This window comes from Thamnophis sirtalis, unplaced genomic scaffold, assembly GCF_051295495.1.
Source record: "Thamnophis sirtalis isolate CommonGarterSnake01/CBP01778 unplaced genomic scaffold, rThaSir2_p1.2 scaffold_6, whole genome shotgun sequence".
NCBI lineage: Eukaryota > Metazoa > Chordata > Lepidosauria > Squamata > Natricidae > Thamnophis > Thamnophis sirtalis.
The window spans coordinates 12,568,615-12,593,592 of NW_028261386.1; the positions used below are offsets into that span (position 1 = coordinate 12,568,615).

Below are 24,978 nucleotides of genomic sequence, written 5' to 3' on the forward strand. Positions count from 1 at the left end.
TTACTGCAGGTTATTTATTAGTCATATAGCCACAGATGTTGCAAGTGCAATACAATGGATGTAAGGCAAGATCCCATCTACCCAAAACATATTTTAAAAAGCAACCTATCTCAAAGGTAACAACCTTTGACACATGGAAAATAAACACACTAAGTTGACAGACTTGTGCATCATAATCAATAATCATAAGCTCAATGTATGTGCCTGCCCTATAGGGCCAGCTATCCCACTGATCAAGATTCACAACATCTATGGACATATGTGGCCATTCACTCTGTGGCTATGGAAACTCTTTTTTCTAGATTTGCAGAAAGCAAAACAATTACAATTGTAAAAAACCATCAGATGAGGACTAAACAGTAGTTAGACACATGCAAACAGAATAAAACATACCGTCATATATTTACAAATTACAATCCCAATGAAATTAATCATATATAATAAACTACAAAAACGCTTAATGTTAATTAACAAATTGAACACAAACTAACCAAAGGAGCTAAATCGCAGGCAAATAACATCCCTCAAACAAAATACTAAATGGAAGTGAAAATTCAGAATGTAGGAAAAATACTATTATCAGGACTTAAAATGGCCAAGAATGGTGCATGAATGCAATTCTTACAACATACTTAAACTGGCTACTGAATTAGCCTGTTTTCTGGATTCAAACAATACGTTTGAATCATAAACTAGCGACTCATTGTGTTCATGGTATTTTTGGTGATAGGTGAGAGTTAAAGTCGTTGATTGCTCAAGGAAGAAATCACATTCCAATCACAACTGGCAAGGCTGGCCATTATTATATAAACCAGACCACTATTATATAAACTACCAACAAAGTCCATTCTGCCCCCTACACTGATGATATTACCAAGTCTGGTAATGAAACATCTGCAGGAAAACAACCTATGCTCAGAGAAACCAAGGTATGTGAGTTATAAATACTCTGTTTAAGCAGCCTAGGTGGGCAAAACGTACAAACTCAAGGGAAAGGAAACTTAACTGATTTAACACTAAACTCTATTCAGTATAGCTTTACCCTCTTGATACAATAAGAGACTCTATGGAAAAATGTGTAAGAAGTCATCAGTGCTAAATTCTATGTGCAATTATAATTATATACTGTAGAGTTGTAATAGCCACGTGCTATTATTCTATGTTCTAAAGTCTTCTCTGTAAGATTGGTCAAGCAAGCAGAAAAAGGCTCATTACTCTCTGAACACAAGAGCTGCCTGCAACTAGACATTGTTTGCAATAACTCTTCCAAAAACAGAGATCCTCAGACAATTCTTTGTAAATAACTCAAGTTCTTTTTAGTGATGGTAGCAAAGACGAAGAGATAAATTCCTCCTTTTCTTCCTCACTGCATTTTTTTCTTTGTGCTCTCAGAACAACGAATCAGAATCAAATCTTTACTGGGTCTCGGAGGAATTACAGGCTTGGGTTCATCGTTCTCATTTGTTTCCTCTATATAAAATAAAAGGGAGGGGAGGGGAAAACAGCCTTGAGATGATACAGCAAAACTTTGTACAACATTCCAAACCAACTTCCTGATTTGTGGTGGAGAAAAGCAAGACTTACTTTCTTTCAGATCTGGCATCTGTAATGGTGCAAACCTGAGGTCATTAGAGAATTAATATCCACAGGCTTAATTTGCCCCAATATTAGAGTAGGCTAATAATTGTGTTGCCTATCATGTCAGGTCAAATATTCCATGGAAATGAAGATATTTGTATCAATAAAAGGAGAGGAAAGGACCTTCTTAGCCAGTGTTAAATGTTTGGGTTAGTGTTTCTCAACCTTTAACCAGAATTAAATATTTGGATTAGTGTTTGCCAACCATGGCAACTTGAAGATGAGTGGATTTCAAATCCCAGAATTTCCCAGTTGGGTGATTTTTGCCCAGTGTCCAGTATCTTGTTGTTTGAGTTGTGCACTGATATTAAAAAGAGGAAGTAATCAAAACTCAAGAGAAGAAAAGAGGATATCATTACTAACTTTGGCAACTTGAAAATGGTGGACTTCTATTCCCAGAATCCCCCAACCAGCAAATCACCAGCTGGGGAATTCTGGGAGTTGAAGTCTACCCATCTTCAAGTTGCCACGGTTGAGAAACACTGGCTTAGGTGGTCAGAGGCATCCTTTTTGTGCTTCGTCACCTTTTCATATTTAACCTATAGAGATATAATAATAGTAGAATAGGCAGAATAACTGGGACATAATAATAACTTGCTATTTCACTTCTGTAGGAATTGCTTTGCACCTGTAAGAATTATAATTGCCTTTGCCATTTGCTTCTACCAGTGACGTAACATCCGCTTGTTTTTCTGTACCATTCCGTACCACCTCAAGAAGCGGGGTTGCTAAGCACCCAGCCCCTCTGTTGCTAAACACTCAACCCCCTTGTTCCTTGCTGCACAGCTAATGCAGGACTACAAGGAAGGCACGGGCTACGGGAACAGAATTGGGTATTCTGAAGGTATAAAAGCACACCATACTTTCCCCAAGGTGTGACTATTCCTTACATGCATTATATATGTACTTTATTTACAGTCACAGACCAAAACACGAGTACGCCAAAAGAGACATAAGGGAATTGATCATATCATCATAGCAATCAATCACCAAAAGCTTAACTAAGGGAAGTTACAGCTTCTCCTCTAATGGTTACAGCTCTTAAGAAAAATTTAGAAACCTGAGAGGCAGTGGTGGGATTCAGCCAGTTTGCGCCAGTTCGGGAGAACCGGTTGTTAACTTTCTGAGCAGTTTGGTGAACTGGTTGTTGGAAGAAATCATTAGGGCAGAGAACCGGTTGTTAAATTATTTGAATCCTACCACTGCTGAGAGGTGACATATGGGGAGCCATCTCCAAGGCAATATACAAGCAAATTACAGCCATTAGGTCTAGAAGGGACGATTTCAAGAAGAGACGGTAACTTAGATCTGTCTGTGTTATACATGGGGCAAAATAGAAGGATGTGCTCCACAGTTTCAACCTCGGCTCTGTCACAAGGGCATGACTATTCCTTACATGCATTGTATCTGTATGTTCTGGATATAGTTTCACCCAGTATTTTGTTTTGGCCATAAACAAAAATCTGCTTCTTTTTGCAAGCCTCGTCTCGAGTCTCACTCTCTTTGGCATTTCAGTGGCTCGGGGAAACATCTGGGACCTTTTTTTTTTTTAATTTTATTTTATCAATTTCATATATACATTCACAATTATATGATCTCATAACTGTTATTAATAATATGTATTTATAACAATTTTTCCCTACTGTTGACAGTATACTTGAAGATTGCTTTTTTATCATCCCATAGATCCATCTTATCTTACAACGGTCCTACTTCTTCTTCCCTCCCTCCCTCTTTCCTTCCCTCGTTTCTTCTCTCCTACTCCCCTTCCTTCCCTCCCTCCTTCCCCTTCCCTCCTTCCCTCCTTCCTTCCCTCCTTTCTTTTCTCCTTCTCTCCTTCCTTTCCCCCTTCCTTTCCTCCTTCCTTCCCCCCTCCTTCTCTCCTACATTCCCTCCTTCCTTCCCTCCTTCCTTCCCTCCTTTCTTCTCTCCTTCCTTCCCTCCTTCCTTCCCTCCTTTCTTCTCTCCTTCCTTCCCTCCTTCCTTCCCTCCTTGCTTCCCTCCCTCCTTCCCTCCCTCCTTCCTAACCCCCTTTCTTCTCTTTCTTCTCTCCTTCCTTCCTTCCTCCTCTCCTTTCCCTTCTCTCCTTCCCCTTCCTCCCCTTTACCCTTCCCCTCTTCTTCCCATTCCTCCAGTGGCTCGGGGAAACATCTGGGACCTTACAAACCACATTAGGGATTTTGGAAGGACATTTTTCCAAAGGTCCCCACACTTACCGATAATACTGGGTTTTGTCAAGATTTTGTTCTTCAGCTTCTTTCTGCTTTGCATGTATTTCACGCTGTTCCGCCTATACGTCTCCTGGCTGATCTGCTTGCGACTTTGATTATGGATGCTCTTGATGTTGCCGATGCTAGACCTGCCCGGTCATCCAAAGGAAAAGAAAATCATCAATGAAACTATACGCACATGAATAACAATCTTAGAGTCTGCTAAGCCAGGTTTCTCCAACCAGGCATTTTCCTTGTTGAATGGACTAAAATTCTCATTGTTTTCAAGCAGAGTAATTCCCGCATATTTTCCTGTAAAATCCCCATTGGTTCCATTGGCTGGGGATGATTTAATCTGGATCTTGCATTGAGAGAAAGATTCTTCAACCTCTTCTTCCCAGTTTTTCGATTATGGAATTGTATGCAATTGGCTAATTTCCCAGGCTTAAAACCTCGTCTTTTCTTTGTCCCGAGAAAATATGAATTTTGCTTACTGCCTGCTGAAGTAACCAGCATTTATCTGAGCCCCTGATTCAGAGATTAGTCTTGGCAAGTTCCTGACAATGTCTACTTATGGCCAATGGCCAAAGTAAACAAATTCTTGATTTACATTTACGTCTAAGGGCTCCAAACTGATGCTAAAGAGAACTCTCTTCATTTTGTCCCCACAGGAACCTGTGAAGTAGGCTGGGCTGACATTAGGTCTGCCCAAAATCCCCCAGTGAGTTTCCAAGGCTGAGGATGGACTTGAAGTTTGGTTTCACCAGACTTAATTCAACATTTCAAAACAAACAAACAAACTTCCAGAGACCCCAACTGTACCTTCGTGGTGGTGCTGCCTTATTCCTCAGCTGACTGTTCTCAGTCACGTTTTCCTCTCCTGCTTTCTGCAGATACATTGAAGGATAGTAGCCTGTCATCTCTTCCTTCCTAAGATTTAAGAAGACCATTTTATTGACACATAAACATAAACAAACAGAGATAGTTTGAACTATGGTCACACGACATAGCAAGACCCTTCTCGGAAAGATGAAGTCTACCTAAACGCTGATTATGCTACCTCGTTGGGTTCTAAAACATCTGGAAGCCAACAACCAAACTCAGAGAGCACCAAAGACCCCACAATTCAACCTTGAGCTACATATATTCTCCTCTATTGGTACATCATGCTGAGCTAAATTTGTCCCGCTCCAGGGCTATCTCCCACACACCGATTAATTCAGCTCTGAACTTAAAGCCGTGTTGCAATACATAGGCGCTCATCAAATGACTATCAGCTGAGACTTCCTCTTTTTAACACCTGTCACTTCTGAAGAAGCTTCTTGGATGAGAAACTAAACATCTTCAAAGAAAACCCAGAAAGTCCAGTTGCCTATTGAAAAAGCATCCATGACCTGGATGACTGAGAATTTCCATAGACACCTGTCACTTCAGCTTTAAGGGCTGAGGTGGCGCAGTGGTTAGGGTGCAGTACTGCAGGCCACTTCAGCTGACTGTTATCTGCAGTTCAGCGGTTCAAATCTCACCTCAGCTCAAGGTTGACTCAGCCTTCCATCCTTCCGAGGTGGGTGAAATGAGGACCCAGACTGTGCGGGCAATATGCTGACTCTGTAAACCGCTTAGAGAGGGCTGAAAGCCCTATGAAGCGGTATATAAGTCTAACTGCTATTGCTAAGGGCCTCTTTGGGGCTCTGTCTGGGTATTTATTCTGTTTTGAATGAGACTTGCCTTTTAAGCATCACACTCAGAGATGGGTTGCTGCCAGTTCAGCCTGGTAGTGGAATTCAGGCCTGGGTCACAGAACCGGCAGCAATCCAGGCCTGCCACCCCCCTGAACTGGTTCCTTTGCCACTGCTGGATTGCCACCATTTTGTTTTTTTAGTGACTGCGCATGTGCAGTTCACTGTAAATTGTTCTTCACATGCACGAAGAACAATTTACACTGAACAGCACATACACACACAGCGCGCATCTGGCACACGGGCGGGTTGTGAACTGGTGGTAAGACCAGCAGCAACCCACCCCTGATCACACTGAAAGTACAATAATGTGTGGACATTGGACAATTACAGTTCTGTCTTCATGTGCTGTCAAAGGTATGGAAATCAACCACTCCCCTGCAAAATTTCTATCAAGGGTTTTTCCCAGTCTACCTCGGAATTAACCTAGAACTTCTGCACACCAGGCATCCCTGTGCCTCTGAGTTATGACTAAAGACGAAAGACGACGCTCACGAGTTTCGCCATCAAGCACTCCAACCACATTCACAAATGACTTCATGCATGGGAGGGAGGGAGAACTCAAAAAACGTGAAGAGAAACTGAAGAGAAACCAAACTGGAGAAAATTGATTTTGACAGATTCATCAATGCAGACAAGGGATTCTTGGCTCTTAAAACAATTAGACTGGATTTAGGTCTGTGGAGAATTTCAATCAACCAGGTCATGGTTGTCCCAAAGGTGCTTTTTCTGAAGGGGAACTGGGCTTTCTTGGGGTTTGTTGTTGTTGTTGTTTGAAAATATCTTGGTTCTCATCCAAGAAACTTCTTCAGTTCTTCAGAAGTGAAGCTTTTTCAAAGGGGAAAAATACCCCAAGAAAGTCCCCTTGTCTTTTGAAAAAAGCACTTTTGGGACAATTAGGCTGGATTCACACAACTTTAATCTGGGAAGCTTAAGGCCCATTTCAGACTGAATGCCAAGTTCTTGAATTGCCCAAAAATTGGAAAGAAGGAGCATTCATAGCATTCGGTCAGATGAACATTGGATTGAGGCTCCGTTGTAAAAACATCTCCTCAACAAACAGTAAGTGGGGCCACCTTTCCACAATTGGAAAGCTGGCATGGATGAATGCCCTTCCCACATTCAGCTGCAGGAGGCCTTCAATGAGGTGTCCTCCAAGCAAGTTAGGACTCCGGCAACTAGATTCCCCAGTCAGAATTTATAAATTTGTCTCTGTGCATTTGCAAGGGAACAATTTGTGAGAAGTTCAAGGAGAGAACATCTCCATTGCTTCCTCTGAAAAGAGTCATCCTTAGACAATTATTTTATAATTAGTGTGATAGATATTAGGATAATAATATAAATAGATATGAAGAAATGGAAAATTAGACTTCGAATGACAGTAATACCGGTATTAAATATGCATAAAAGTATGATTAGCAGTGAAATGTTACAATCAAACAATGGGTGATTAGACTCTGTGTGTGTGTGTGTGTGTGTGTGTGTGTGTGTGTGTGTGTGTGTGTGTGTGTTAATAGTAGAATTATATGGATTGAAGGACTGGAAAGAATATGAATAGATGTACTTTAAATGTATAATTGATTGTGATTGGTACTAAAACTGTATACTAAGACCTAAGATATTGAATAATGAATGGCTGAAGCCTTACCTGACTACCCACCAACCATCAAGCAGTTTATGGATAACTTCTACGGTTTCTCCTTCCTTCATGGAAATCTCATCTTCCTGAGCGGCTGTGTAACCTTTTCGGACAACGTAGAGCTCACCTTGCGAGAAGAGAGTTTATTTGATTGATTGATCAAATTTGTATGGCTATCTCACAAGAAGTGATTCTGAATTGAAACTGATATCAGGTGCCCAAAAACATTTAATTGCTTTCATGCGTGTTTTAAATTTTGATTCCCCTCAGCTACCCATTTTATAGATTGGACTGTGGAGGGTGGAAACCTGCTTATGCATCCAAAGCGTAAAAGGTAAAAAGAAGGACGAAGTCAAGTTAGAAATGAAACAAACTCAGTCACATGATCAAAATATGGGTGCTGGGCAACCAGCATGTATTTATCATGGTTGCGGCATCTCAAAATCACATGACTGCCCTTTGTGACTTTCGCAAAGCCAAGAGGAGAAGCCAGATTCATTTTAACAACTGTTGATTCACTTAACAACCATAGGAAATCACATAATGTCCGTGGTAAAACAGGTCATCAAATCAGATCTGACTCAATAACCGTTCATTTAGCAACAGACTCTCCAGTCTTATTTATGGTCATAAGCTGAGGACTACTTCTACTTTCTAAAGCTAAACTGGGGGCTTGCATGGTCCTTAGACTGAGGACCACTTCAAATCCAAGAGTAAAGTTTATTTACCTGCATAGTTGGGCTCCTGGTCTTCAGCTTCATCTGGACTATCCATTGGTTCTAGATAAGCAGCTGGTACCCAACCTCGTTTATTCTTTTGCTGACAAAACCACCATCCTGAAATGAATAACCAAAAAGTGGAGGCCTTCTTTCACTGAGCCAAAGGTCCGAACCAGAGATAGTATTCAGCAAGTTCTGACCAATTCTGGAGAATCGGTAGCGGAAATGTTGAGTAGTTCGGAGAATCGGTAAATACCACCTCTGACTGGCCCCATCCCCATCTATTCTCTGCCTCCCGAGTCCCAGCTGATTGGGAGGAAATGGGGATTTTGTAGTAACCTTCCCCTGGAGTGGGGAAGGAATGGAGGTTTTACAGTATCCTTCACCTGGAGTGGGGAAGGAATGGGGATTTTACAGTATCCTTCCCCTGGAGTAGGGAAGGAATGGAGATTTTACAGTAGCCTTCCCCTGGGGTGGGGAAAGAATGGGGATTTTACAGTATCCTTCCTCTTGAGTGGGGAAGGAATGGGGATTTTATAGTAGCCTTCCCCTGGGGTGGGGAAGGAATGGAGATTTTACAGTATCCTTCCCCTGGAGTAGGGAAGGAATGGGGATTTTATAGTAGCCTTCCCCTGGAGTGGGGAGGGAATGGGGATTTTACAGTATCCTTCCCCTGGAGTAGGGAAGGAATGGGGATTTTACAGTATCCTTCCCCTGGAGTGGGGAGGGAATGGGGATTTTACAGTATCCTTCCCCTGGAGTAGGGAAGGAATGGGGATTTTATAGTAGCCTTCCCCTGGGGTGGGGAAGGAATGGAGATTTTACAGTATCCTTCCCCTGGAGTAGGGAAGGAATGGGGATTTTACAGTATCCTTCCCCTGGAGTGGGGAAGGAATGGAGATTTTACAGTATCCTTCCCCTGGAGTAGGGAAGGAATGGGGATTTTATAGTAGCCTTCCCCTGGGGTGGGGAAGGAATGGAGATTTTACAGTATCCTTCCCCTGGAGTAGGGAAGGAATGGGGATTTTATAGTAGCCTTCCCCTGGAGTGGGGAGGGAATGGGGATTTTACAGTATCCTTCCCCTGGAGTAGGGAAGGAATGGGGATTTTACAGTATCCTTCCCCTGGAGTAGGGAAGGAATGGGGATTTTACAGTATCCTTCCCCTGGGGTGGGGAAAGAATGGGGATTTTACAGTATCTTTCCTCTTGAGTGGGGAAGGAATGGGGATTTTATAGTAGCCTTCCCCTGGAGTGGGGAAAGAATGGGGATTTTACAGTATCCTTCCTCTTGAGTGGGGAAGGAATGGGGATTTTATAGTAGCCTTCCCCTGGAGTGGGGAGGGAATGGAGATTTTACAGTATCCTTCCCCTGGAGTGGGGAAGGAATGGGGATTTTACAGTAGCCTTCCCCTGCCACGGCCACAAAGCCATGTCCACATAACCGGTAGTAAAAATTTTTGAATCCCACCACTGATCTGAAACAACGCAACATGGAGGGAAAAATGTAGCCAGCTATTTTCTTACCACTCTCACTCTTCTCCACCACATCTACTATGTCCCCCACCTTCATGGCCATCTCAGTGGTAGAGTTCTTCTCATAGTCAGCAATCACACGGTAGGTCTGTAGGATGATGGGGCCTGTGATGTCTACAGAAAAAGAAGAAACCTTTGGAATGAGAAGCCCCCAGAGGACCCAGTTTAGCCAACATTTAACAGAATGGGATTAGGGAAAGGTTCACCTCACACATATGTGCTTGTTGTTCCCAACTCTAGGGGGTGGTGCTCATCTCCATTTCAAAACCGAAGTGCCAGCGCTGTCTGGAGACGTCTCTGTGGTCATGTGGCCGGCATGATTAAATGCCAAACACGCATGGAACACTGTTACCTTCCCACCAAAGGTGGCCCCTATTTTTCTACTTGCATTTTTACATGCTTCTAGGTTGGCAGAAGCTGGGACAAGTAATGGGAGCTCATTCCGTTATGCAGCGCTAGGGATTTGAACCGCCGAACTCCCGACCTTTCTGATTGACAAGCTCAGTGTCTTAGCCACTGAGTCACCACATCCCTTTAGAGCGGGGTTAGCCCAGAGGTACTAGAAGGGAATGGGATCATCTCTGATTTGTGAAGATTCCTCTCTTTCTTCCCCATCCGTTTTTCCTTGGCAGGGTTATCTCTTCAAATTGCAAACCTGAGGGCGGGACTATCTTTTTTGCAAGGGGAAATATTAGTTTATTTCTTTAGTTTGTTTACCACAACATGTGTTATTTTGTGCCACTTCAGTTAAAAAAGGGAATCTAAGCATCTTAAAGGAACAGCAGCACACATATGAAATAAAGAGTTTATTTCCAGAAACAAAAAGATAATTTCCAGAGCTAGTAAAATGAAGAGATTTCACTTAACTTAAAAGCTAGCCTTGAGCGTTGAGAGCTTTCCTTTTTAAAAGCTTTTCCCCATGCTCTTCTTCTTGAAATGCAGGTGTCTAGTCCTCATGATAAACTAGGAATTAAAACTTCCTGAAAGCGATAATAAAATCCCGCAGAAAGGGCAGCCTAGAGATAGGAATCCTTCACTGGAACAGGTCCGAAGACCTATCTCATCTGGCATTCTGCTTTACCTCATTGTGGGCACCTGATGCCTTAGGGCCGCGATGGCAAACCTATAGCACGTGTGCCCAAAGTGGCATGCACGGTGTCTCCTGTCCCTCTCAGTGGTTAGGGTGCAGTACTGCAGGCCACTTCAGCTGACTGTTATCTGCAGTTCAGCGGTTCTAATCTCACCGGCTCAAGGTTGACTCAGCCTTCCATCCTTCCGAGGTGGGTGAAATGAGGACCCAGACTGTGGGGGGCGATATGCTGACTCTGTAAACCGCTTAGAGAGGGCTGAAAGCCCTATGAAGCGGTATATAAGTCTGCTATTGCTATTGCTATTGCTATGTATGCAAGGACGACAATCAGCTACCTTTGTGTGTGTGGCAGTGCCAGAAACCAGAAGAGCTGGTCTTCCATTTTCTGGAGTGAGCATACGCGCTGGCCAGCTGATTGGTGCGTGAACATGCACAGCAGCAACCGGAAGACTGGTTGACACGCATGCATACGTTGGAAACCAGGAGTTTATTTTCCGGCCCGCGCATTCTCCCTGGGCAGTTCTCCTCCAGGTCACAGCGCAGACAAGTGCATGTGAAGTGCTGACTTTTCAGCACTCGGTGCCGGAAAGGTTCTCCATCACTGTCTTAAGGGAGCCTGGATTTGGTGCAGACACACTCTAGCACTCTTCCATTCTCAACCCAGAAACAACCAACTTAGGAACAAATGGAAGAGATAACAAAATTGTTCCTTCTGACACTTCCATTGACTTACCTGTTGCAATCTTCTTTGAATCTTTTGGCATCAGGAATGTTTCTGGTTTCCTGGGGCTGCAGGGGGTAAGGACAAGACTTGTTACTTTCTCAAGCATTACCGATTAGCTGCCAACGTAAATGAAATAGCCTTTAGCAAACCATTAAATAATTTCTTATTCCTGTTCTGACCTAGGCTTCCCCAGAGCATGAAGCAAATTCCTTACCCTAACCAAAAACAAAAACCCCTTTTAATAATTGACTGTGCTCATTCACCTCCAGCAAATTCTTTCAAGGGAGGATTCACAGTCACAGACCTTATCCGGCTTGGAGAGCTGCCAGGCCGATATTTGCAAAACTTGGCAAGGGGTCTCAGAGAGTCACGAACCAATTAAGCGAACTAATTGTCTCCTGCACACTCCATTCCCCTTTCGCTCCTTTTGCTCATATATCCTCTGGGATTGATGCTATGGTGGAATAATGAGTGATTTTTAAAATATTGAATAATAACATTTAGTAAGGGATAACAAACACAAGGTGCAGTGAAGTGTTATTTATGTTTAAATGAATTAACGGGAAAATGTAAAAGGAATATGAAATGAGGCTAGTATTGTTGAAGTTGGAAGATTAGAACTTGTATTATTATTGTTAACGTTCAATAATAAAAGTTTAAGAAAGACTTGACCCAGTCAATGCACTGTCCACAAAATATGTATGTTTATACTGGAAAAAAGAAAAATATATATTAATTAAAAAAAAAAACAACTGAGAATTTATTCAAGGGAAAGTTCCCTGGCTGCTAAGCCATTTGCATTAAAAAAAACACCACATTGAAAGCAGTGTGGTACGATCTCTCATAAATTTGCAATCAGATTCTCTCTCAAAGTCTTTAAACCATGGTCAGTGGTTGCAGCAGTAGCTGAAGAAAGGAAAAGGAAGTGGTAAGTTCTAAACAAAATGCAAAACTTTTCAAATGGCAAGTGAGTAGTTCCACAACTCTACTGTTTCCCCCTCACTCGCCAGTCACATTTCACCAGAGGAAAAGACACAGGGAAATATATCCAAGCTCCCTGAGACTTTGCATTTCCACTAGTTGCTGGCTAAGGAAAGGAAACAGCAGAAAAACCCTTGTGCGTGTTGCTCTTTATCAACTGAGCTTCCAATTGATCAAGCGCAAAATTCCAGGTGGGCCGAAACTTTCAGTCTTTGGATTATATTTGGAGAGGAATCTGGAGATGTAAAGGACTGAAATACAGAGACATAAAGGTAAAGGTTCCCCTCACACATATGTGCTAGTTGTTCCCGACTAGAGGGGTCGATGCTCCTCACGGAACGCTGTTACCTTCCCACCAAAGGTGGTCCCTATTTTTCTACTTGCATTTTTTTACATGCTTTCGAACTGCAAGGTTGGCAGAAGCTGGGACAAGTAACGGGAGCTCACTCCGTTATGCGGCACTAGGGATTCGAACCGCCAAACTGCCGACCTTTCTGATCGACAAGCTCAGCGTCTTAGCCACTGAGCCACAAACATAAGGACACCCATTTTCCCCTCTTAAGCTTCCTTGCCCCAAACACTTCTTGGTTTTACTGTTTTGGATTGTGGCCTTCACCCCTCCATGAGTCCTCTGGTGCAGCCTTCCAAATTAATAAAAGCAGATTCATCTACAGGCCCTGGAGAAGAAATGAGGCAATACATTTGCAGAAATAATTTGCCCACGAGCTCTGCAGAGCTACACTCTTGCATCACACCCAGGGTGGGGCGGGGAGTGGTTAGAATTTTTTGTTTGTTTCGTCTTTGCAATTCCGGCTTCGCTGCAGGACTTCCCAAAATAAATGTCCTCAGATTGCAAAGCTCAGGGCAATTTCATGTGAAAAAGTTGATACATAAAATAAAAACCCTTTATTTGGACAAGGCTTTATTTGAGCACAGCCACCCTCCAGCTCTGACTGTGTTCCTGCAATGAATAACTTTTAGGGGATTTCCTTCCTGGTTAGCCTCCTTAACTCCCCCAGCAATCTTCCTATCTATATCTGCAGAGGTTGCATCGTCCTTTGGGCCTCCAGCCTGCCACATATTCAAACATATTCTACTGTGGGAAACTGGGAGGAGGGAGTGTATGAGCCTTGGAGATGTGTAGCCATAATAACATTCTTTTGCAGAGAGTTAAGGTCACTTTGTCCTTGCACTTGGACTGACCTGGATGGGAGGAATCTTCCTTCGTGACAGTGACTGATTAGGCTATGTGATAGCCATGGGATGGACCTTGGGCAGGGTCTTGAACTTTCAACTGGGTGGGGGAAAACCTGGAAGCTTTCAGATTTGGGTTTTCCCAGATGTCCCCGCTTGGCTTCTTTAATAAATTGGAAATTTGAGGAATATCTAGCCTCGGGTTCTTATTTGATTGAGGATGCTATCTGGAACCTTGATGCCATTCCCTATTGTGGTTTTGTTTGATTTGGGCTTAGTGTTTGCATGAATTCAGTCATTTCATTTTGCATATGTATATGCATAATCTGGGATGAAGCCATGATTGTAAGCTACTGTGAATGGTTTACCATATTTATCAAGCAAGATTCTAGAAGCATTGGTTCCATCCAAAACATGGACAGTCCCAATCTGTGCCAATAGTGGGATTCAATTTTTTTTACTACTGGTTATGTAGGTATGGCTTGGTGGGCATGGCTTGGTGGACATGGCAGGGGAAGAATACTGTAAAAACTCCATTCCCACCCCATTCCAGGGGAAGGTTACTGCAAAATCCCCATTTCCTCCCGATCAGCTGGGACTCAGGAGGCAGAGAAGAGATGGGGGCGGGGCCAGTCAGAGGTGGGATTTACCGGTTCTCCGAACTACTCAAAATTTCCGCTATCAGTTCTTCAGAACTGGTCAGAACCTGCTGAATACCACTTCTGATCTGCATCTTCCAGAGCTTGGCCAATACTCACTGGTTTGCAGTAGAAGGGTTCAAATCATCTGGTCTGACTTTAAAGAAGTTTAAGATGTGCACACAACAGGAGATCTTGCGTGGAAGATTGATCAAGGCAGAGAAATACTCAGACAGAGTATTTTGCCGGTTTTCAGTGGAGCGTTGGCTGTCAAACCAGCGTGGAGCTAGAGAGAGAAAGGAATATACATATATATATAAAAATATCTCAGGTGTGGGTCTTTATCCACCTGTTCCAGAATACCCAAGTCTAAACTGGTGTACTACTTCCCCTAAACCCAAGACAGATATTTTGCTCCACATTCTCAAGCCTTGGACATTTCCCCCTCTTTGTGTGTTTTGAGTTTCCAGCAAGAGAAAAAGAAGGGAAAAGGAAAGGTAGGAGAAAGGAAAAGAAAGGAAGTCAGCTAAACCTACAAGGAATGGGTCACCTTTCAGAAATGCCATAATCATATTCTACAATGCAGATTGTGAGTTGGGTGAAATAGAAGAGCTTTGAGGATGTTTGTCAGACCTGCCTCAACTTGGTCTTTTAATTAAGAAAGACCCTCAACTCCTTTTGTAGCGAAAGATATACGGTACTTTACTAAAAAGTCAAATGGATTACAACATAGCAAAGCCAGAACTGAAGTTCGCGCACCAAATCTGTAAGTTCAATTTTTTTCCCCTCCTAGACGCTTCCCATTGATGATCCCCGTCATTATCCAATCAATTTTGAAAGTGATCATGCATTCTTCTCCCAGAACATGCCTCTAAGAGGCAAGCTTCTTCCCGTCAATTTCATCAGTTTCATTTCCCCCAAAGCATTCATCAGTTTCACTTTCCCCTTCCTGCCCCCATAGTTCATGGCAGACTGACAGCGAGGGAATGCAGAGTTCAAGCATATGATGGCAGCTTGACAACATTTCTAAGTCTGAGTTCTCTGGGCCATAAATACAGCTTGTTTGGCTTGGACTTGGCTTGTTATATGAATTCCAGTTCTGGCTTTTATGAATGTTTATGGTGTAGGAAGTTGTGTGAACCCAACAGAATGTGGTTAATCAGCAAACCACGATTAAGTAATGGCTTAGAACAATAGTTGAAAACAGGTCTCAATCAATGCTCTAAGGCTGAACTTCCCAATAGACTGTCCCTGTCAGGAGAGCCTAGAGCAGCAGTGATATTCCAAATCTTTTCCTACTGGTTCTATGAGAGAGCACTTTGCATGCGCATGCACACTTTGCGTGTGCCTAATGCATGCTTCTCGCGTGCGCGCAGCACTCAAAGACCGTTCTCGGTGTCAGTGCTGGTGAGCTGAGCTGTTGTGTAGCTCAGCTGAGGTGATTGTCGCATGAATCAGCTGAGCTAAAAAACAAGGGAATATCAGATAGGGAACAGCGGAGGCAGGAGGGCATGGCCAGCCAGAGGTGATATTTGCCGGTTCTCCAAACTACTCAAAAATTCCATTACCAGTTCGCCCGAACTGGTCCGAACCGGCTGAATACCACCTCAAGGCTAGAGACAAAGAAAGCAGGAGAAATATGTATAAGGAGCTCTCATAACTACTGATCTTCTATGACAGAGTGGTTTCAATACAAGGCAGTTTCAAGGCTGCTTGCTTGCAAGCATGGGATTCGGAAACCACCTGCCATCATTACTGACAATGTATGGCTGCTTGTCAGTCACTTGCCTCTGGCCCATAATACAACATTTCCAGGAAATTTCTATATACCATGTTAGGTTAGTGTGCAAAAACCCAGAACCTGCGCCCATATGCAATGATCCCATCATTCCTTTCCCCAAAATTAACGTAAACCTGGGCACATCGTGAAAATATCGAAACCTTCCGTTTAAGGAAGCCAGAAAATCTCTGGGAAAGATTTATTTTGAAATCTATCATGGTCTCAGTTCCACTTCAACAAAGTTCCAGACATCTGGTGGTTGGAAGGAGAGCTGGCTTTTAAGATAGCATTTAGCCACAACAGGTCAATAATCCAGTAATGTCAAAGATAATTCATTCATTAAAATGTTACCTTGTATGTAAGCAAATGGTTTTTATTTTATTTTCAGAGATCAGGGTGAAACCACTCAACTTTTTTTTTTTTTAATTCAGTGCCTTTACAACTGGGAGCTAGAAAACTTAGGAAATCCCAACCAGTCACATAAACAAGTATAGACAATCTGATGCTCCAGTGTGAGTACTATACCTAGTGTGCCCCAAAGGTGCTTTTTCAAGAGGCAACTGGACTTTCTGGTTTTCTTGGAAGACGTTTCACTTCTCATGAGAAGCGAAACGCCTTCCAAGAAAAACAGGAAAGTCCAATTGCCTCTTGAAAAAGCATCTTTGGGACAACCATGACCTGGATGACTGAGAATCCCTTTCTTGTAGACATGTCAATGAAGACTCAATCATCCAGGCCAGAAGTATCTAAAAAGTTGCCCTGATTTAACCTTTTTAGATATTTTCGTGTAGACATTTCATTACCCAGCTAGGCAACAACTTCAGTGCTAGATTGGCACAAGATTAGAACAAATCTTAGGGCGAGAGGGGATTTAAGTTTAATGTGCTGCCAATCTCTTTCTTTGTTACGTTCGACCTAAAAAACCTGGCTTCTTTGGGGGGGGGGGGGTAGCCACAGTCTGAATTTTATATCAGATTACAAGAGCTGTAGAGTTTTATATGACTAGGAGCTCTGGTTAGAATGCAGTATTGCAGACTAACTCTGCTCACTGCCAGCAGTTCGATCCTCACTGCCTCAAAGATGACTCAGCCTTCCATCCTTCCAAGGTCAGTAAAATGAGGATCCAGATTGTTGGGAGCAATATGCTGATATTTGTAACCTGCTCAGAGAGTGCCGTAATGCACTATGAGTGGTACAAACATTATTGCCATTGCTCTACCGTAATTATATGTCTTTCAGATTTGTTAAACTAATTATAGAGTTAGGAGAAGTTATGCAGTAGAAAAATGAACCATATGGACCAGCAGGTAATTCTGTGTTATAAACCTAGCTGATTTCATTTAATCCAGAATCAGAGAACCTGTAGCCTTTAAGCGCTTTTAAGCTACAATTCCCAGTAACCCCCACCAGAAGAGGAAGTCAAACTATTTTCCAAGGTCCTGAGGGTAGAACAAGAAGCAATGGGTGGAAACTAATCAAGGAGAGAAGCAACTTAGAACTGAGGAGACAGTTCTTCCGGACAGTTAGAACAATTAATCAGTGGAACAACTTGCCTCCAGAAGTTGTGAATGCCCCAACACTGGAAGTCTTTAAGAAGATGTTGGATAGCCATGTGTCTGAAACGGTACAGGGTTTCCTGCCTAGGCAGGGGGTTGGACTAGAAGACCTCCAAGGTCCCTTCCAACTCTGCTATTGTATTGTATTATTGTAAGTAAATCTGGTTGCAACCAGAGGGCAACTTCATGATGGCCACATGTTGCCTTTGTCCTAGGCAATCAGGATATTAGTTGAATTGGTCCATTCATAGGCGCTTCATATGGATGCCCAAAATAGTCATGGATGGGACAAAAAAAACATATTTCAAATTAGCAGGTGGAACTAAACCACGTCAACTTAAACTTTCATTACAACTAACTGCAGCTACAGTTAGGTTACTTACCTGACAAGTGAGGGATTATCCTACACTCTGGGTTAATTTGCCCAGATTCAATCGGAAACATTTCCTTCAAAATTTTCTAGCAAGAGAAAAGAATAAAAGATCAGTTTCAGAATCTAACTGAAGATCGAGGTCAATTCACCATTAAGTTCTCTATTATCTAATAGAACTGAAGAAAGTGCCTTTTTCTTCTCCATTGTTTTGACACCAGGAGTGTTAGGGTGGGGAAGGAGTCCTGTAGAAAACTTTCCGGAAATTTAATTGGCAACTTCCTGTGGGTTACTGCCTAAAAGGCTAAATAAGGATGCTCAATTTTCATAATTTAGCCATAATCTATAGCAGCGGTCACTAATTGGTGGTCTGTGGACCACTGGTGGTCCACAAGAAAATTTTGGTGGTTTTAAAAATATAAACAGAAATACTACATTCTCCTGATATAGAAATTGTAGCTTGTAAATAACATGGTGCCTCAGTATTTATGCGCACAATTTGCCTAAATCAGAAGAAAACAGGGACAATGATTTGCCCAGGACAGACAAAGACCCTTTCTTTGGGGTAAAATGTGGCCCAGTCAATTCTAGAGTTAAGGAGCAGCAAGAAGGATTTAGAAGACTAACTAAGCTGTATGTCAGGGGTCTCCAACCTTGGCGACTTTACGACTTGTAGACTTCAAGTCCCAGAATTCCTCAGCCAGCTGTGGTCATAAAGTCATAAAGTCACTAAGGTTGGAGACTCCTGCGGTCTATGACACATGAAGTTCCTGGACCATCTATGGTAGCATGTTGGCCTCTAGAAGTGCAGGGAATACTTTGTCCCTGCTGACCAGCTATTTTCTATCCATGAGAAGGGACAAGGCTGGGTTCTCACAACCCATAAATCTTGGGCGAATGAACTACTGCTGCCATGTTCACCAAATGTGCCCTGCCCATTTTATATAATAGAGATCAACATTATTTACTTCAAAAGCTCTGTTACAGTGACATCACTGTAATTTAAAAAAATAACTGTCTGCACATGTCTGGGAAATTCCTGTCCCTTTTCCCACGGTCTAAGCTGACACTAAGTTAATCAAGTAAAAATAGCAAACAGGGGGAAATCTTTTACTTAAACTTCCTCAAAAAAAAACCCCACTCCCATAAGTTACCCAGACCTAATCCACATATTCACACTGGTTCGCACGAACAGGTAGGGACGATTGTCGTTGGCCCCGCAAACTGGTAGTAAAAAAAAGAAGCTTCCAAGGATTGCGCAGCTCAGCTGTGAGCCATGCAATCATTGGAAGCCTCCCCCCCCACACTTTTTAAAGCATTTCTTTCCTGCCTATTCGCCCGAACCAGCAGGAAAAAAATGCTTTTAAAAGGGGGGAGGGGGTTCCCACAATCGCAGGGCACAGATGAACCCTTTTTTTCATTTCTTAAAGCATTTTTTACTACCGGTTCAGACAAAGAGATAGTAAAAAATGCTTTAAAAATACAAAAAAGTTGCCATGCCCACCCAGTCACATGACACACACCCCAAGCCACGTACACCAAGCCACACCCAGAAAACCGGTGGCAAAAAAATGTAAACACATTCGTCCCTCAAGTGTCACCCTACCTAGAATAGCAATAGCAATAGCAGTTAGACTTATATACCGCTTCATAGGGCTTTCAGCCCTCTCTAAGCGGTTTACAGAGTCAGCATATCGCCCCCACAGTCTGGGTCCTCATTTCACCCACCTCGGAAGGATGGAAGGCTGAGTCAACCTTGAGCCGGTGAGATTAGAACCGCTGAACTGCAGATAACAGTCAGCTGAAGTGGCCTGCAGTACTGCACCCTAACCACTGCGCCACCTCGGCTCTTAAGTATATGCATTTCCACACCTAGGACACAAGGTCCCTATAAATACAATCTTGCTGTATCCCATTTCTCTGCATCTGCCCCCAAAGCAAACCTTTTTGCTTTGGGGAATAAATATTTCTCCTTTCCTCACAGCGGTCTGGATTTCATTTGGATTTATTCCCGCACTATCCCGGCTCTAGTTGGAACCCCAAATTATTCTTCCGACAGCATTTTGGGCCAACTCTGCCTCCCAGCCCTGGATCGATTTTCTTTTCCTAGGAAATGGAACCAGGAACAGTCATAGGAATGTAGGAAGTTAGCACCTACCCTTCTCCCAGAGAAACAAAATATTCTAGGAAATATTAAAAAGGCAGAATATTATACCTCCCTGGATGAGAAAAGGAGAAACATGGAAGATTACATCACCCAGCAAGGCTCAACCAAGCCTGGGTCACAGATAACCTACAAAGTTACCCCTGCATGGCCCAATGGGAGTTTGACAACCAATCCGAATACAAGCTCAAATTCAAAAGCGCAGAGAGGGCATAAAACCCAGGGACTCTCAGCATCTCTGCCCCTTTTCTGCCCAGGACCTCAAACCGTGTGATCCTGTTCATCATTAAACCATCTTTCCAGGCAACTTCCATGAATCTAGTGTCTTTTTCCCCACTTGGAACCCAGAAAGATATTTCTTCCAACAGGAAAAGAAAGGGAAATGAAGCATACAGAATCAAAAGGCTGTTCTTCTTGAAGTCAAAGAAAGTACTAAGAGCCGAGGTGGCGCAGTGGTTAAATGCAGCACTGCAGGCTACTTCAGCTGACTGCAGTTCTGCAGTTCGGCTGTTCAAATCTCACCGGCTCAGGGTTGACTCAGCCTTCCATCCTTCCGAGGTGGGTAAAATGAGGACCCGGATTGTTGGGGGTAATATGTTGACTCTGTAAACCGCTTAGAGAGGGCTGAAAGCCCTATTAAGCGGTATATAAGTCTAACTGCTATTGCTATAGCTACCTTCCTAATTCTTTCAAACATGCACGTACACACTAAAAATACAAAACAAAACCCGGGCTATATAAAAAAAAGGCAGTAGTAACCAATTGCCTCTTTGTGGGTTTCCTCCACTTTCACAACAGGGGAAAGCTTCATGATTTCATAATCCTGTCCAAATTGGAAAGTATAAAAATTCCAACCAGCTGTATTTTTTTAAAAGAAAAAAGAAAACACAAGGCCAATCTTGGTATGGGAACTATCCAAAAGAGAAAAAGTCCCCTTCATCTTGACTGCCAGAAGTTATTCTCAGCTGGGCCTATTCAGCAAATGTGTAGGCTAAGCTAAAAAAAAAATATTAAGATATTTGGCTACTTTGGGGAGCCAAATATGTTGGAACTAAATTGAGGTAGCTTTGAGGACTCTGCCTGAGTTTATGCTCACTTCTCACCAATCAATCAATCAATCAGAATATTTTATCTGCTACAACGTCTTGCCTATCAACGACTACTTCAACTTCAACCACAATAATACACGGGCAAACAATAGATACAAACTCAAGGTAAACTGCTTCAAACTCATTTGCAGAAAATACATCTTAAACAGAGTGGTCAACGCTTGGAATGCTCTACCTGACTCCATTGTTACAGCCTCAAACTCTCATAGCTTCAATCTCAAACTGTCTACCGTGGACCTCACCCCATTCTTAAGAGATCCGTAAATGGAGTGGGCATAAGCGCACCAGCGTGCCTACCATCCAGGGGTGGGTCGCTAATCCCGTTCCAACCGGTTTGGTTGGAACGGGGCCGGCGGCGTCCTTGTGCACGCGCGCAGTTCACGCATGCATCTTAGCGCCTGCGCGATGCTCCAGCTGCTCGCGGAGACTCACGCAGGCGCTGTATGTGCCATCAAAGGAGGGCGGGTGGGCGGGCCCTTCGCGGTTCCCGGAAGTTACTTACTTCCGGGTTTGCCGACCAACCGGTTCGCGGGGATCGCCACGAACCGGTTGAAACCCACCCCTGCTACCATCCCTGTTCTACTCTCCCCATTTATCTGTATTTGCTTCCTTTGTTCATATTCATGTTCATACCTATACTTGTTATCTTGTACATTTCTGACAAACAAACAAACAAACAAACAAACAAATAGCTGGTCCTAAGATTTCTTCCCACATGGCTCTGGGTATTATGGTTGGTCACACAGTCAGCCAGTTGTTTAGACTGGTTTGGGCATTTTTGTCCACCAATCAAATATTTCCAAAGAACCTGGGATAGATAATGTTGTTTAATAATACTTATGTATGGGAAATCTGCAGTTGGATTCAAAGCAGGGGTGAAATTAAGCAGGTTCTGACAGGTTCTGGAGAACCGGTAGTGGAAATTTTGAGTAGTTTGGAGAACTGGCAAATACCACCTCTGGCTGGGGATTGGGGTGGGAATGGGGATTTTACACTATCTTTCCCCTGGAGAGGGGTGGGAAGTTTACACCAGCCTTCCCCTGCCACGCCCGCCAAGCCACGCCCACAGAACCCGTAGTAAAAAAAATTGAATTTCACCACTGATTCAAAGTTTATGACTGGTGGAAACTTAATTCAAGGCATTATTATTTTCTCAACCTTCCCCATAACCTAATCTAATAATAAAACATTCAGGCAGCGGGGACCCAATCCATACTTACATGGAACTCATAGATCTCTGTGAACTTCCGATACACAACTTTTTCGGACAGATCCTGCCATTTCACCAGAAACATATAAACCTGAGAAAAGCACAGCATTTAAAATCAACAATGATTGTCAACTATTTGTTTTTCTTTTTTCTTTGATCTACTGATGATTCATTCATGTTCCGGAATATGAAAAGATTGTTTTATATTCTGGATGTATACTGTCTGTCTTACCAGCCAGGCAAGTTCTTTAAGATAATATATTGTGATTGAATTCTGTCTTGATTTCGGGCAAAACCTTTGTCATGGCATTCTAGTTATGGTAAGCTAGTTATGGTGGCATTCTAGTTATGGTAAGCTAGTTATATATGGGTTTGACTAAAATGTTGGCTCAGAAACTCTGGCATTTGAAGCACACAAGTCGTAAAGCTACCAAATTACAAGACCCTTGCACCCCTAACCCTTTAGAAAAAAACCCCAGGGATATTCAGATTTGACAACTTTAGACTTTAAGGTTTAGATAGGACTCTTAGAGGTGGGCGGGGCTATTGGTGAGCCAGCCAATCAGTGAGTGGCGGACGGAGCAAGCATAGTGCGGACAGGCCTGGGGAGGGAGCTGGAACCGGTTCTAAACGGCACGGTAGATTTGTGGAACCTCTTCTATAGAAGAGGTTAGAACTGGCAAGAACCCACCCCTGGATGGATGGATGGAGGGAGGGAGGGAGGGAGGGAGGGAGGGAGGGAAGGAAGGAGGGAGGGATAGATAGATAGATAGATAGATAGATAGATAGATAGATAGATAGATAGATAGATAGATGATAGATAGATAGATAGATAGATAGATAGATAGATAGATAGATAGATAGATAGATAGATAGATAGATAGATGAGAAAGAGGGGGGTTAAATAGGCAGTTAGGTAGATAAAACATTAACATTCAAAGAGACATATCAATAGTTCTTCATCAAACCAGAGTGGGGTTTGAATATTAAAAATTACATATTGAGCAAGGCCACAAAGTTCAATCTTAAACCTTGTTCTCTCCATTTTTTAATTAATAATTTGAGGAAAGGGTGGAAGGAGTGCTTATTCCATTTGCAGGTGACAATTACAAACTTATTTGGATGGGCTGGTTAAAACATTTAGCTGCCCATCTTGTGTCAAACTCTGGGCAGCTCCAAATCAAGAATTAAAATAATACCAATAATAAAAACATAACACCCCCATTAAATCCATTAAAACCATAAACGTTAACAATTTGGCACCAAAGTTAAACTTCCACTGTACAGTCCTTCATTGCATCCTCTCATCTATTTCATTCTGTCCTAAGCGCTTGGGGAAGGAAGCTAAGTCTCGGTGCTTTTCGAAAGGCTAGGAGGGCAGAAGGCAGAAATTAAATGCAACCGCATCCTGGTAAATTTGAGAAGTAGGCTGGAAATAAAAGAATATATTCAGCATTAATCCTCAGCCTCAATTCCCGTGTCCAGTTGTAGGCCTCGCATTTGAAAGAAGAATCTAAAAAACTCTGATCGGTACAAAGAGAGTGACAAGGATTCTCAAAAGATCCTTGTTGCTCTCAAACTGAGAATGACATGGTAGCATTTCCCCTACCTCCAAATCCCTGCAGAAGTATCATAACACAGGAATCAAGACTCATTTTTCATCTTCTCAGTGTGCAAGGCATTCTTTCAGATACTTGAAAAGTGCTAGCATATCCCTTCTCCTCCATGTCAATCATCTTTCAATGGCCTTCACTGACAAGAAGGCAGGTGTTGAATGCTTAGGAAAAAATTCCAAGGGATAAAGCACTTTGACAATGGAGTTGCAGAAGTGTGCTTTTCTCTTTCCAGATTGTATTCAGGTGGAGGCCATCTGGCTATCTGATTGGTATACTTTCATTAGGATTCTCAACCAAATCTGGAAGTCGGGCTTCACAGCCAAAAATGCCCTATCCAGCTGTGTGCAGCACTCCTTTAACTGGCACACTGAATTGATCAATGTTCTCATTTTGTGCACTACTACACTGGAGTGTAAGCCAAACAAGCGAGATAAGTTCATGTAGGTTAAGCCATCAAGCCATCTCATGAAGCTTAGAAATTAACCAGGTTCAGACTCTTGAGTGCAACTGTTGGGTCTTTATCTGGCCAAATTAAGTCAGATGAACATTCTTTGAAAAATCCTCTCCCTTCACTATCTTGTATGTTTTATTCTACTCCATTGAATTATCATTGTCTCAAAGATCTGCCTTAAAGGGGGAAGATGAAATAGCAATTTATAAGCATAAAACAAGCCCAATATTATCTGTTCTGATGTTTAGACTCCTATCTTGTTCCCTTTCTATAACTGCCAAACTTTTGGATTAAACTAGAGACCTTTTAACAGTGGAATGCATGTTTAACCTTCAGAGTCTGTTCTCCCAAGACATTTTAAATAACTTTTAAATAACTTTTCTGAGCTATTAAAGAAGTCCGTTGGTTTCTTCTACTCCCAGCCCTCCAGAATTCAAATTCAGCTTCTTCAATCAGGTTTTTTGATCTCCAAGTACTTACATAATGTTGGCTGGGGAAAAATCTCTTCTCAAATCCCAGCAATTCGATATGCCGGATGTAGATGATTGATTCACCCATCTCTGCTGCTGGGAACTTGTCCTTCGTGGTAAGAATGGTCCTCCTTGCACTTTTCTCT

At 42.6% G+C, this 24,978-nt stretch overlaps 1 protein-coding gene across 1 annotated transcript; it reads right to left on the bottom strand.

The window, feature by feature from the left end:
- NCF1 (neutrophil cytosolic factor 1) lies at positions 1-24,978 on the bottom strand. Its single transcript, XM_087717201.1, has 11 exons — positions 24,843-24,978; positions 22,306-22,386; positions 17,826-17,901; positions 14,227-14,392; positions 11,303-11,358; positions 9,471-9,593; positions 7,955-8,062; positions 7,236-7,353; positions 4,671-4,778; positions 3,855-3,997; positions 1-1,470 (listed from the first exon to the last, which is right to left on the bottom strand). The coding sequence occupies exons 1-11, from the start codon at positions 24,918-24,920 to the stop codon at positions 1,364-1,366; spliced, it is 1,164 nt and encodes a 387-aa protein (XP_087573327.1). The 5' UTR covers positions 24,921-24,978; the 3' UTR covers positions 1-1,363.

Bases quoted from the DNA above. Each gene is read 5' to 3' on its own strand.
- NCF1 (XM_087717201.1), bottom strand. From the start codon at position 24,920: ATGGGTGAATCAATCATCTACATCCGGCATATCGAATTGCTGGGATTT. The intron at 11,359-14,226 runs GTGAGTATTGGC...TACCCCCTGCAG, and splicing joins AACCCTTCTACTGCAAACCA to CCCCAGGAAACCAGAAACAT. The intron at 4,779-7,235 runs GTAAGGCTTCAG...CTTAAATCTTAG, and splicing joins GATGGTTGGTGGGTAGTCAG to GAAGGAAGAGATGACAGGCT.